Source organism: Budorcas taxicolor, chromosome 6, assembly GCF_023091745.1.
Source record: "Budorcas taxicolor isolate Tak-1 chromosome 6, Takin1.1, whole genome shotgun sequence".
Lineage (NCBI taxonomy): Eukaryota > Metazoa > Chordata > Mammalia > Artiodactyla > Bovidae > Budorcas > Budorcas taxicolor.
In genome coordinates this window covers 25993235-26008761 of record NC_068915.1, presented here as the reverse complement: position 1 = coordinate 26008761, position 15527 = coordinate 25993235, and the positions used below count along the sequence as shown (strand labels likewise).

General features: G+C 37.8%; 1 protein-coding gene across 1 annotated transcript; it reads right to left on the bottom strand.

Annotated features, from left to right (window-relative positions):
• Window positions 1-609: 609 nt before the first annotated feature.
• Window positions 610-15290, bottom strand: LOC128049868 (alcohol dehydrogenase 6-like). The gene is made up of 9 exons (XM_052642189.1): window positions 15273-15290; window positions 13171-13272; window positions 10242-10386; window positions 7715-7802; window positions 7390-7606; window positions 5699-5959; window positions 3818-3950; window positions 1304-1442; window positions 610-634 (listed from the first exon to the last, which is right to left on the bottom strand). Exons 1-9 carry the CDS (start codon window positions 15288-15290, stop codon window positions 610-612), a joined length of 1128 nt encoding a protein of 375 aa, XP_052498149.1.
• Window positions 15291-15527: the final 237 nt, after the last annotated feature.

The following is a 15527-nucleotide window of genomic DNA, read 5'->3' as shown; positions in this document are numbered from 1 at the left end:
TTGATGCACACTTGGGTTGCTTCCACTTTTTGGCTATTATGAATAATGCTGCTATGCATATGGGTGTAAGCGTGTGTTTTTAAAGCTGACTATCAAAGTGGACAATTGGAGTTTAACCTTATAGGGATACTCTGTGGACCGTGTATTTTCTAGCAATTTTTGTCAGTCATTGGCTGAGGGCTTCTTGGGAGGTACAGATTTCCTGGAACTTGTGGCTTATTGAATGTACAATAAGCTCATGAATGGTGAGTTTTGTTTCTTTGGTGTGAAATGAGGCAGAACTTGATGTGGAAGAAACACAGTGTGCAAGGAAACATGGACTGAGACATAGAGAAAACTGAAATGGGAGTATCCTGGGTGATTTTTGTTTATTTGAAGGGTCTAGGATTGGGTGATTCAAATCAACCTTAACCTAGCTCTGAAAGGGAGGATGTTCCTGGGTGACACTTGGTCACGTAAGAACAACGGTGATGAAGTGGTGACAGTAGAAGCTGGGTATGAGCCCATTGCTAAATGACTCAGAGGCAAGCAGACAGAAACAGCGTTGTGTGGATAATTCTTCTAAACTGTGAAATTATGCAAATGGTATTTAGTTGGTGAGCATCATACTTAAAGTAACAGGGCACAGCGGATGCTAAAAAGAAAGGAAAGGAAAAAAAAAGTTGAAATGTTTGTAAAGTAACATCTGTGATTTGAATTTCAAATTTTCACTTTGTATACCAATGAATAAATTGGATTCCCTTTCCTAAAGTTTAGGCGAAAATAAGCAGATTAAATCAGTTATGAGATTTTTCAAAATGATGTGAAACCCCAAGAGTAAGGAATATGTAAGTAGGCTTATACTTTCTTGGGGAATACTAATGCCCAGTTTACGGCTAGTGTTTGGTTTGTGGGCCAAAGATAGGTGCTAGAATTTAGAATTCTAGAGATAATTTCTTGTTTGAAATAGAATGACAAAAATAATAATTGTATTCTTATAAATTATGAACTTAAATTTGGGCTAGAATTTTATAAGCTAACTTCAGTAAGTTAATGTACATTTAAAGCAATACCAAATTGGAAATAAAATTCTAGTGGTAAGGGTAGGTGATCATTTAAGTATTTTAAGAATTATGTATTATAAAGTGGCAATAAAACAAAATGCATAAGGGAAGGAGATTTTTTGCAAATTCCTGAAACTTCCTTCAGTTGACTGTATGTGGCTTCTCCAGCCATGACTTCCCTTCCATTGCCTCCCCCACCTCCACACACCATTTCTCTTGGCCCCAAATACTTAGACATAAAAATTGTGTAAGTCACTTGCCATTTTCCAGTTTTCATTAATTCAACTGCTTCATTGATTTTGTCAAGATTCAGAGTATGGGTAATTAGTGCATCTAGGTTAATCTTCTTTGCCATATAATCAGAAACCAGTTTGGAGGCACCATCTCTGCCTTTCCAGCCTGGAAATACACAGATTAACAATAGATTTAATACAAGAGAGCCAGTATGCAAGAAAGGCCCTACAATTTGTTGCTGGAGGTGTTGGCTTTGAGGAAATACAAGGATTTCCTGCTAACTTGTCTGGACCATCAGGAGAATGAATGCCTGCCCCAGCCATATACTTTGTGTGGAAGGCTATTATCCTGGAGGAGACCTCTGGGCCTGCAGAGGAGTATTTGTTTACAGCAACTAGAACATGGACCTCTTCTTAGAGATGTATGTGTGTGTGTGTGTGTGTATTGATCTGCAGCTTCATGAAAGAGCCAAATATTTTAAGGGAAGAGAAGAACTTTCACCATGGCAGTGCTCAGTGACACTTTTGAAAAATGAATGTTTATAAAGTGAGGTAAGAGTAAAATGTGCCTTTAGAAAGTAAAATTGCACAGGAAAAGATGGGGTCAGCTAAGATAATATAAAGCTTAGCATTGTATTTTCTCTGTTCTTGTGATTCTCAAAAAGCATCGTCTTCATGTTTAGCTGTGCTGAGCAACATGCTCAGTGAGTCACCACAAAGAATTTGGTGGTCTGTTCATTTCTGCAAAGGGTGAGTGTGTGATTTTGCAAGGAGGCAACAGTGTCCTAAGCAGCTGGTTCTGTGACAGGGTCTTGGCAGTTACTTGCTTTTCTTGGTTCCAGCCCCAGCCAGTTTCTGCAGCCTTCCCAAAACTATTCTCAACACAATCTAAAACACTTCCAATACATTTATTTTCTGTTTAAGTTGGTTTTAATTATGTGTAATCAAGAATTCTAAATGATGCTCTGTGTTATGACATGAAGCATGGTGTGTTTTTCTATTTGTTTTTATCATTTAAAAAGTTGCAGTGTAATTAATATGTAACATTTGTTTTATATGTATAATATAATGATTTGATATATGTATATATTATGAAATGATTACTATTAAACTAAGTTTAGTTAACATCCATCACCACACATAGTTACCATTTTTGCTTGTGATAACAACTTTTGATGTCTTTCCTACCTGTTGATTGGTAATCTGAGAAAGCATTTTTATATCTATGTAAAGAACACTTTCACTTGTTTTTTGTTTCTTCTTTTAACCAAAAAACAACAACAACAACAACAAAAAAAAGATGGGTCCAGGAAAATAGAACTAGGCTAGATAGTGTTTCTGAACAAGGCCACTAATTTTAGGGGGAAATTTTTTTCACTGTGTACATTATAGGAGGTTTAGCAGTCCTGTCATTAGAGGGTACCCTTTAACTGAAAACCTTTGAAACCAGTGGATTATACTATCTGTAGAAGGAATTAACTTACATTCCTGACCATTATATGAATGTATAGGTGTTGAGCAAAGTAGTTTCCTAGTGAGTTTTATTTGAAATATTAGTGAGCCTATTTAACAAGAGTTAACTGAGTATGTGTATTTGAAATCAACAATTATTGTCTCTGAGGGATGTATTGTCTCTAGAGGGAAATAGCAATGGATACGTTTAATTATCCCAAATGGGGGAACTGGTAATTAAACTGATTTATTGCTTCTTTTGGCTGGCCATGCCATTTCTCTACTCTATGCCCATGAATTCAGTAAGATTCCTGGTATCTATAGGACACTGCCGTAAGCAGTTGGGAGAACACAAATGAAACACCAGTCCCCAAAATTCAGGTAGCTCCTGGTTCTCATGTCTTTTGCCCAAGAATTCAAATTTCCCCCAAATCTCTGGATAAGTATATTTCTCTTAAGTATCAGGTTGCTTGCTTATGAGCCTAGAATCCCACACAGATTTATTTTAGTTTGTTTTCTACTTCCTCAGTAAGAAAACACTTCTAAAGTCTTTAAAATATATAAGTTGTAAGACAGGTTTAAAAAATGGAAAACCAAGGGGTTGTATGAAAATTTTTTTTCCCTCTGGAAAAAATATTCTCTTTCGGTTTTATCGGTCATTTCTCTTTTCAATCATGAGTTCATTATGTCTAATGTCTTTGAGTTGTACAATGCCAACTTGATTGCTTTGGGTAAGATTTAACATTAGTTGAGCCATTTACTAATAATTCAGTATATTCTCCAAAGAATTCCAGTTGGCCATCATATAACTGAATTGAATAGCTACTGATCACAGTATTGCCTTTCCTTTTTGATTTAGAATCTGCATTAAACTTTGGACACTAATCAATTAAAAAAAGTCTCTTCCTTTGCATGAAAAAAAATTACTAAGAAGCAACTGCATACATCAATATTCATCCTCTTATCTTAGATACTTGTGTGTTGAAACAACTATAATCTAAAGCTCTCATCCAAGCATTCATTACACATTTCTCTACCTCCCTCCTCTATAATCCCACACATTTCCATTCTCCCCTGAATCATTCATACCTCCATAAACAGATCCCTTTAAAGAACGTCCTGAGAAGAACAAGTGGCCACTGATGTTGAGTTGGACACCAATGATTAACCCAATAATCACGCAGACCCCATGGCTCTCACGGCAGGAGGCCAGGGCAGCTGCCTGTTGTAAAGCAATGTAAAACAATGGGGGGGTTAAGAGGTGTACTTGAGAGGTGGACCTAAATCTGAATCTCAGCTTGACTGTTCTCAGTGGTCTGTTACATGCTTTTCTGATGCTCCTTGTCCTCATTTGAAATAACATTTATTTTTTAAGAATGCGCTGAAACATAAATAAGACATTGTGTGCTACAGAGTATAATATCTGGTACAATAGATGAAAATCAAAAAATGAAAATAAAGGCACCTATGGTAGTAGTAATAATAATAATGACAGTAATAATTTTTATACTGACACGGGTGGTTAGTTAGAGCTGACATATTCATAGGGCTTCCCAGGTAGCCCTAGTGATAAAGAACCCTTCTGCCAGTGCAGGAGATGTTAGAGATGCGAGTTCAATCCCTGGGTTGGGAAGATCCCCTGGAGAAGGGGATGGCAACCCACCCCAGTATTTTTGCCTGGAGAATACCATGCACAGAGGAGCCTGGTGGGCTATAGTCTGTGGGATTGCAAAGAGTCAGACATGACTGAAGCGACTTAGCATATTCTTTTAGATACTGAAAAATAGAGTTGGCTATTTGTATAGCATCATATATTAGCAAAGTTATAAATAAGCATGTTCCCATTATTTATTTTCAAACACTATTTTTTGGAGCAAGACTATCTGCAGGAAAGCCTGTGACAAAGATTTTGTTATATCATTTTTTTACCGATGAGGGGATTTATGTGTAGTGAGGAATGGAAACATTTTGTAAGCTGAGGAAAGGGTCTCAGTTGGAGGAGGCAGATCTCGGGTTATCATGGAGCTGATTAGAAGATGGAGACATGCAACCCACTAGTATGTTATTTCTACAGTCCCAAAGAAAGAGAGGCTCAAATTGTGGAATAATGTCCTATCCATTTATATTCTTACATAAACCATATTCAGCCAGAAAAATTACTGGTTTTTCCCTTCATTCTTGAACTCTTTTAATCAAGGTTGGTAAATAATGTTTCTTGGAAGATTATCTCAGATCCAACATGATAGACTTTGCTGAAGGTGTAGAGATTTGCAGGGTCATTAATTATTCTTGTCACACTTAAATCTTCTGGCTTGGAAGTTATAGTTACTAAGCTGCTCCTTATTATGAAATAATTCAGTAAGAATTCCTTACAAAGCTTTTTTTCCCCCTGTCTATTGTACACTGTCTGCTTATTTGAAGGAATAGTATTGATATAATGGAACAGAGGGAGAAGAAAACTCAGTATGGGGGTTCAGTGTTTGGGATAGTGAACAGATTTATAAGAGTAGACAGAAGGTACCAAGTGGGATGTCAGGGGCACAAAGAGAATTAAATAGAAGATTGTGGAGGGAATTTTAACTCAGTTAAGAATCTAAAATAAAGACTTGGGGCTTCCCTGGTGGTTCAATTGATAAGAATCTGCCTTCCAATGCAGGGGACACAGATTCAATACCTGGTCAGGGAAGATCCCACATGCTGTGGCATGGCTAAGCCCGTGTGCCACAACTTCTGAGCCGGTGCACTGCAACCACTGAAGCCCAGGCGCCTAAACCCTCTGCTTCACAAGAGAAGATCCATGGAAATGAGAAGCCCGTGCACCACAATAAAGAGTAGCCCTCACTCACCACAACTAGAGGGAGCCCTATGTGCAGCAACGAAGACCTACCACAGCCAATAAATATACAAATCTTAAAAAAAAAAAAAGACTAATAGAAATATCGGTAATTTTCACAATTGAAAATCACATACCACAGTTTCTGGATTTCCAATGACCTCAAAGCTAAAGTCCACACCATCACCTGTCAGGTCAAATAAAACTTCTTGGATGGGTTTCTCATAGTCCTGTGGGTTGATGCACTCAGTGGCACCCACTTCCTTTGCCTTCTCAAATTTGTCTTTGTTGATGCCCACTGCAATGATCCTGGTTGCTCCAGCTGCTTTGCAGCCCATGATAACAGACAGGCCAACTCCTCCTAGGCCAAACACAGCACAAGTGGAGCCTGGGGTCACCTGCATACCCAAAGGCAGACAAAAAGAGCAAAGGGAACATATACTGTGATTTAATTGGACAGACAAGATCTGAATGTACTTTTTTATGAGACATAAACAAAGGCCATCTTCAAAAAAACATGTGACTAGAGAATTTTAGCTTCTCAACATATTTCTAGATATGGGATACTTTTTGATAAAGGAGCAAAAACTAACCTGTAAAAAGAGTTTTAAGTCTCAGGAATTAGGGTGAGTAGAAGTGTAATGAACTTTCATTGACTCTTAAGACTTCTTTAACAGAGTATTTAATTTCATATATTTTTGAGTTTTCCACCTTCTTGCAACATTTCCCTTCTCTTTTCTTTTGGATATCCGTAAACTTTGCTTCACTTATAATGTCAGTGCCTTACAAAGGTGAAGACTTATTTTTTATTGGGTCTAAAATGAGACTAATTTAAATTGAACCCCATACTAAGTCTCTGGATAGTATGGGGACTAATGGAGATTGGAAAAAATAAAGAACTAAAATTCACTTGCTGCTTCTGCCTGGATGGGAGAGGTGTTTGGGGGAGAATGGATACACGGCTGAGTATGGCTGAGTGCCTTTGCTCTTCACCTGAAACTATCATAACATTGTTAATCGGCTATACTCCAATACAAAATAAGAAATACAAAAGAAAAAAAATTTTTTAAAGGAAATTTATTAACCACTTAAAGAAATAAGCTAGGCAGGTTTGGGAGATATTCCAGAAACTGTCATTTAACAGTAACCCACTCTAGAGTTCCCCAGTGGCCTAGTGGTTAGGATTCCAGGCTTTCACTGCTGTGGCTTGTATTCAGTCCCTTGTTGGGAAACTGAGATCCTGCAAGTCAATTTGGTAGCATCAAAAAGAAAAAAAAAAATAAAATAAATCAAACAGAGCAGTAACCCACTCAACCAGAGTGCGATTACCTGACTAGTCTGTTTTACATGCCAACATCTTCTCCATCAATTGGTCTTTTTACTTCCCTTTTATTTTTATAGGAACTTATCACCATCTGTTAAATAACAGAATAGAAGCTCAATGGGCACTTTGAGCTGTTGAATCAAAGCATCTGGAACAGTGAATGGCCCCATAAATGTATGTTGAAAGAAAAAAAGAATTAACTGGAATGTGGAAGGATACATAGTCATTTTAAACTGTAGTATGTTCAACTCCCAGGAATTCCTGATGTCTCCACTTGTGAATGGCATCTAGACTTAATTTGCCACGTACTACTGACCAAGAAGGAACGGGATATATGTGCAAGGGAGTATAGGTGACTAGACAATAATAAAGAACTTGAGGATGTTTTGAGGCAGGTTTGCGAGTCTCTCTCAGGCTATATGATCAGACATGGCCCAGATACATAAGGCCTTCCAATTCCATAAGTCAACAATTACATTCATAATGGATATAAATGCTTCTTACCTTGGCAGTATTGATTGCACCACCATACCCAGTAGAAAAACCACAGCTAACTAAGAATACTTTCTCCAGAGGTGCAGCTGCATCGATCTTGGCGACTGAGATTTCATTCATTACTGTGTATTCAGAGAAGGTGCTTGTATTCCCAAAGTGGTATACTGGTTTTCCCTTGCAAGTAAATCTACTGGTACCATCAGACATCAGGTGGGTTTCTCCCTGTCTATTATAGACAAAGGCAAACAAAAAACATTTATTTGGAATTAGAAAGTTTAGATTCCTTTTAAGGAAATTGAATTAATTTTGCAAAAGGATGTTTGTAAAAACTTACTTGAATTTTATACAAAAATTGTCTGCAGAATTAAGGCAAGAGGTGCATTCTCCACATTGTGGTAGAAAGAGTGCGATAACTTTATCTCCTAAGGGAGCAAAATTGTTTATGAAGGCATTATTTTTAAAGTAAAGAGATACCTGTATCTCAGGAACTGAACAACAAGGCGCTCAAGAAAATATAACTAAGAATTAGTTCCACAGTTAATTGTGTTTGCTATTGTGGAGAATACTTACAAAAAAGGGGATATCTTTGGCATGTGTGTCTAGCCCTGGGCTCAATGTCTGACTCCCAAGGGGCTGGCTTCAGATTTGCCTCCGTTCTAGGTTCCTCTTGAGGCACCAGATGACTTTGTCATGTAGCCACTCAACCAAGTCTTTTCTTACATTTCCTATAAAACTTCTGCTGTCAGGAATTGGATTTAAAACTGTATGGATACCACGAACTCACAGAATAAGCTTCTGGATCAGGGAGAGAGGATTGTCTCCGTGCTATCTTCTGTGTTTTACATCAATCCTTTCTCCAGAGGTAGGCAGTTTTTTTCTACTAATGTTCAAAGTACAAGAAGAATATTAGAATAACCTGCCTGTGATGGACTTACTGACTGCCCCATTGTCTATCCTTGTAAACCAGAGCAATTTTCTTCATATTTTCTGTAAAAATAATTTGTAGAATTTCATTTATTTTCAGTTTTTTCAAAAAATAATACATACGGTAAACTTTAAACAGTACAAGTGAAAATTGACATCCAATCTCTAGTCTTCCTTATCCCACCCTAAAGACAATTACTTTTATCCATATTCAAGGTATTTTTCAGAGACATAGTCCCTTTAGAAAGACAAAAACTAGTATACTATGTACCCTATCATAGGCCTTGCTTTTTTATTTAAAGGTTGATCTTGGAGATTTCTTATCTTAGAATGATATAGCATTCTATCATTTATTTAATATTTACATAGTATTCTTTTATATAAATATATCATAATTTATATTTAAGCAGCACCCTGTACACTGACAGATATTTAGGTTGTTTTCTATTTTTATTATTTCTTCCTCTTTGACATGAAAAACAACAACGCAATAAATATTTTGAGCACACATGGTCTGTGGTAGGCAGAATTTCTAAAATGGCTCACCAAAGATGTCTTATCCTAATTCCCAGAAATTAAATATATCAAGTTATCATGCCTGTGAATGTTACATGGAAAGAAGAGAGGCTTTGCAGATGTAATTAAGATTACTAAGCAATTGACATTAAAATAGGAGTTATCCTGGGTTATTTAGGTGGACCAAAGATCCATGAAAGGAGACAAGAGGAAAGCAGAAGAGGAAGAAAAAGTGATTCAAAGCATGAGAAGGACTTGATGTGCCATTGCTGCTTTGAGGCTAGAAGTGGGTAAGGGGGCCCCATGAGAAGGAATGTGAGCAGCTTCAAGGAGCTGAGGTCTGTAGCCCCAGCTGACAGCCTATCAATGGAGGTTGAGCACTTTAGTCTTACGACCTTAAAGGTTGTCAGCCCTAAATATGACATTTTCAAGTCTTTGGTAATTTTTTAGATAAACAGTTTTTCTGTTGTCTTTAAAATTTTAATTTATTTAGGGTTTGAGATTGGGCATCTTCTCACATGCTTAAAAAGCATTTGTGTGTATATGTGTATATATCCATATCTCTGTATATGTTTCCCTCCAAACTAGATGTATATTTCCTTTGCCAATTTTCATAAGTTAGTGTTAAAGAATTCTTTATAAATTAAAGAAATTTGCCCACTGTCATATTGGCTTGTTGATTTGGGTGGAGGGTATTTTTTTAACACAGAATTTTAAAGAACTTTATTTTCAAATTTATCGATATGTTATTTTACATCTGAATTTTTGGGGTTAGTTAAAATTTCCTTCCCTTGTCTGAGATACTACAAAATGTTCTGTTACAATAATTTATAATACTTCTATGGTTTCACTTTTCACATTTAATTCTTGGATTCATGTAGCATCTTTCTTTCTATAAAAATATAATAGCAACTGAAGTTACTTTTATTCTCCAGAAAACTATCCAGTTGTTTCAATATTATATATTGAAATCCATGTTTCCCCTTCAAATTTGAAAGGCAAACTTAATCCTATATTAAATTCCTACATGAATTTGATCCAGTTCTGAACTTCTTCCCTAATGTGTTCAGCTGTTTATCATAGTTGAACTATTTATCAAATTTATCATATGCTTCATTTAAACAATTGTTCAACCATTTCTCTCAGTTGATTTTTTTGAGGAAATTTTTGTCACATTTCCACTCTTTCAAGTTCAATCTCAGTACATTCTATTTTTTATTTTTATTAATATCAAAATACAAGTATAAAGAATACATTTAGTATTTTTGTGTAATTTATACTTTCAACCCTCCTTTTCTAAGCAATGGGCACTATTTTGCCTTTTATTTCACTTACACTTCACATAATTTAAGGGATGCTTCTTATTCCTGAGGTGGGTTCCAAGTTGCTGCTGTTTCCTAATTCCAGGCACCAGTTCATACCTGCTTTCACTGTGCTCACTCCTTCTCCCACACTCTCGACTATTCCAGCTCCTTCATGGCCCATAATGATAGGGTAGTGTTGGTGCTGAAGATTTTTATCCTTCAACATTTTCATCTCGGTCCCACAGAGCGCAGTGGCCACCATCTGTATGGAAGGCAAAGAGTAATATGGTTTCCTCTGTCTCAGAGATGTTCTAGAATTGTTAATGTTGTAAAGTGTTTTGGTAGTTTGATATGCTGCATTAATATTGATGCATTAATTTATTAGTTTTAATTCTGGACAAGGGCCAGTAATGTGTTTCAATCAATGCAATGTTTTTCACTAGCTAATTTTGGAATCAAATGATTTTAAAACTTACTGGAGAGGGTAGGATATGCTCAGAAGAGACCGTTGTAAAACCACATGTGGCATCAAAGGCCTCACTTTGTGCTTCACTGTAGCTTGTGGGTGGGAGTGTGGAGGAGCAAGACCAGTTATAGAAATGAAGGAATTGGAATACAGGAAGGAGAGGGATAATGCCTCCTATTATAATTGAGGCTTTAGTTTATTTCACATGAGGGCTTTACAGTTATGTTATTGGTACAAGTTGTAATTCCACTTTTTGTTGTAAATCAGCCAGATAGTTTACAGTGGAGGCCCTCAGAGCAGTGGTTACTAAAGAGTTCAGAGCTGAAATCTTGGCTCTGCACCCCTGTTTAACTGTGTGATCAGGGGATAAATTGTCCTTCTGAGTCTCAGTTTCTTCATCTCTAAAATGGGTATGGGGTTGGAATGCGTGTGCGTACACACACACACACACATACACACACATGGCTAAGTCAAGAATTGGAATCTATTGACATTTGACCACGTAAAAGGGGGATAATTTGAAGGGTATCATAAAATTGCTTGTAACCTGGACTGTAAGCAGTGCAGTCAGAATTAATGGATCTAGAAATCCATCAAGCAGCCTTTCTCTTCATCTATCTACTTTGACTCAGTGTGTGTATAGCTGCATTTTCCTATCATTCTCTGAAGACAGGCTTTCTCTTATTCATATGATCACATGGTTAAAAATGACTGCCAGCCCTGAGCCCCTCCAGCCTCTCTAGTTCCCTCCATCCCGTCTTGCTTAGACTCTCTATATCTTGTTCAAATTCTTGAGTGAGAGATTCAGATTTGTAGCTTATCAGATAATGGCTGGATGTCCTTGAGTTGGTGTCCACATCTCTCTGTATGAGTTGCGATCCTGTGCGTGGAGAGTGAATAGAGATGGCCAAAGGAACTTCTGTGCACTCCATGGATCATATAAGCCAGAGATGACTTTTTGAAAAGAGGGCATGGATTGCACAGGCAAGGTAACTTAGAAAATGATGATCTCTCTGTGATCCATTAATAAATAATATTTATTCATCATCACTAACATTAAATAGTGACAATTCAAAAGAAACTGAACTAGAAGTCAGGTGAGCTACCTTCTGGGCTGGTAGCCTCTTATTAGAATCACCTAGGGGAGATTTAGACATAACTGAAGCGACTTAGCAGCAGCAGCAGGGGAGATTTAAAAACTCTAATGATCAGCCTGTGTGCATGCTAAGCTACTTCTGTCATGTCTGATTCTTTGTAACCCTATGGACTGTAGCCTGCCAAACTCCTCTGTCCAGGGGATTCTCCAGGCAAGAATACTGAGTGGATTGCCATGCCCTCCTCCAGGGAATCTTCCCAACCCAGGGATCAAACCCAGGTCTCCTATTGGCAGGAGTGTTCTTTACCACTAGTGCCCCTTGGGAAGTCCAATCAGACTGCACTCCACACCAGATAAATCACAAATTCAAAATGTCTAAGGGTGGGATTCAGTTTTCAGCATTTTCCAAAGCTCCCAAATGATTCCAGACATATAAGCAAGGTTGAGAAAAGCAGTTGAAGTCTCTGTTCTTATTTAACTGCTAGAACAGTCCTATACATTATTGATTTCAATCTTATTTTTAAAATAATAGGTATCTGTAAGGCTCTTCCAGCTCTAACCTGAATTCCAAAGACTGAGTCTTGATTTATCTATAATCAAACAAAATTTCATAAAACATACAGTCAGTCCTTATCCATGGGTTTTTTGTCCATGGATTCAACCAATAAGGGATTGAAATTATTTTAAAAAAATCCAGAAAGTCGCCCAAACAAAACTTGAATTTGCTGCATGCTGGCAACTACTTACATATCATTTACATTGTATTTACAACAATTTGTATAGCATTTATCTTATATTAGGTATTTTAAAGTAACCTAGGCACTAGTGGTGCAGAACCCTTCTGTCAGTGCAGGACATGTAAGAGACGTGGGTTTGACCCCTGGGTCAGGAAGATCCCCTGGAGGAGGGCACAACAACCCATTCCAGTATTCTTACATGGAGAATCCTATGGACAGAGGAGACTGGCGGACTATAGTCCACAGGGTCGCAAAGAGTCGGACACAACTGAAGTGACTTAGCAGAGGTGATTTAAAATATACAGGAGAATGTGTGTAAGTTGTATGCAAATGTCACACAATTTTACATAAGGAACTTGAGCCTCCTAGGATTTTGGTATGGAGTGGGGGAGTCTTGGTACCAATCCCCTGCAGATATAGGGGGAGGACTGTTTCAAGGTAACTTAAATAACATGAAGAATATCATAAAGAAAATTGAAAGTACAGATTGAAGTATGGTTTGTGGGTAGAAACTTCTTTTAATTAGTAGTAGTTACAAATAAGTGTCCATTGGGTATGTAGCCTATGCTCTACCTTCCTAACTGTTTCTCTGTTTGGATTTGAAGACTAATGGAAATGTTTAATAAAAAAGAAATAGGAGAGTGTATAGTTTTCTTTCTGAATTGAACACTGTGAAAAGAATGTATAATCTACAGTGAACAGGTCTGAGTTTTGGCGTGGAAATATTGTGGAGTTTTTTTTTTTTACCTTTATGCGAACTTCTTTTGCCTTTGGTGGAGCCACTTCTACCTCCTCAATGGAAAATGATCCACCAGGCTTCCAGACTATGGCTGCTCTGCACCTGATAACCTGGGAAGAAGAATATGGAGGCAGAAAGGGAAACTCCTTAGGCTTGGGAGTTAGAGAATTCCTATATTAATGATTATTAGAAGGTTGAATCCAATTCTTTCACACTCAAGCCTAGATTAAAAAAAAAAAAGGAAGAGATCATTGCTTAAATATACTCAGAATGTAGCCTCTTGACCTCACCTCTTCCTGTACCATCAGTCTCTGTATTCAAATCAGTCTTGCAATTCTAACTGTATTTACATGGTGCCACACAACCAAGAGGATAGATGTCACACTTTTGATCTTATGATGAACGAAGTTGTTCAGTTTCAGGGTAGAAATGACATTGCAGTGTGAGAGTTATTTGTGATCCTAGGTATGGGAGAGAATCAGTTTTGGGGTGCAGGCAGGAATGGACACCATCTAGTTGTGGCATTTCATCAAATGGTGGTGGTCACTGGCAGACTGAGATTGAAGAGGTTGTTTGTGGTAAGGTAGTCCTTCAAGGGTTCTGATTTCAGCCCATCATCATTCTCACTATAAATTATTATCCTTTGTGATTTCACCTAGTTTATATAGAATCAATTATTACTTTTATATAGATGATCTTTGTAACAGACTTGTAACTAAGCTTTAGATTCTATTCATTGGCTATTTGATTGTACTGTGCTTAGTTGCTCAGTCATGTCCAATTCTTTGTGACCCTTTGGACTGTCCTACAGGCATCTCAAATTCAACATGATAAAACATGAAGACACTGTTATTTCTTTCTTCCACCACCCCCCTTCCCTTGACCAGTGGTGGACACAGCACACAATTTGTTCTTTCCTCTGCTTTCTCTGTTTCAGTGAGTTGCCATGTAATCTATTCAATAATACAAGAAATAAACCGGGAAAGAGCCTTGATTTGTCTCTTTCCCTCAACCTCCACAATCTAAAAATTTCTGTAATCTGATCCCTCTTCTCCATTTCTGCTGCTACTGTGTGGTCCAGTCCTCATTGTCTTTCACCTGGCTTGGTTCATCACCTTGAAGTCCATCTTTTATAGCATTGCTGTGCTTAGCCGCTCAGTTCTATCTGACTCTTTGTGACCGCATGGACTGTAGCCCACCAGGCTCCTCTGTCCATGGGGATTCTCCAGGCAAGACTACTGGAGTGGGTTGCCATGTCCCACTCCAGGGATCTTCCTAACCCAGACCTGAATTGAACCCAGGTCTCCCAATTGCAGGCAGATTCTTTACTGTCTGAGCCACAGGGAAGCCCTAAATTATAATACTTATCATGCTAATTCTCTATCTAAAAATGATATTGTCACCAATTGTTTGTCAGGATCTGTTGACATGGTCTACAAAGCTTTCCATGATCTTCCTGTCAGTCTTCCAACCTTATTTCTAGTCATTTCCTGCCCTCAGGAACAACAGAAAAATTCTGGATAATTTTCTTCTGTTTCTCCTCATGTTTCGTCTACCTGCACAACTGTCTCCTCCTTTACCTGGTGAATGCTTACATCTGTAAGTTTTCTCTTATATGCCACTTTCTCTGGGAAGCCAGGCAAGATTAGGGGCGATGTCCCTCTCTTTTTCACTACCCTTGGACTCTCTTTCATAGTTACTATGTCTCTCTAGGAGATCCTTTAAGGAGGGGATATATCTTTAACTTTGGAAAGTTTGATATACAGCTTGATATATTGCCTATTAAAGAACTGAAAAAAAAACTGAAGAAAGGCAAGGCACATAAAAGGAATAAAAGAAAAGGGGAAGGAGAAGGAGAGATATTAAAATTAAGATTGTCTTCCACCTTTAGGAGTATAGAGAGTAGTTGAGTAATGCTGCTAAGTCGCTTCAGTCGTGTCCGACTCTGTGCGACCCCATAGGTGGCAGCCCACCAGGCTCTGCCATCCCTGGGATTCTCCAGGCAAGAACACTGGAGTGGGTTGCCATGTCCTTCTCCAGGTGTTGGTAAGTAGACAAGCACACAGGTTGACACATTTATGCTATGACATAAAAAGAATACTATACTTACTTTCCCTGTAGTACTCATGCTGATTTTCTCTTGTGTTCTTCTGGCCACAGATGAATATACTGAGAAAAGGAGATTCTGGTTACAACTTTCAAAGTCCAAGGGAGCAGAGGTCACTGTTTGATCAAGAGGCTGAGTCCTGACCTTTGTGTATTAATCAGGTAATTAATACACCTCATAACTGGAAACAGATTTTCCTGATCCTTGATGGAAGTTCCTAATTATAATATGAAAAAGATTTAGCTCAGTGCAAAAGCA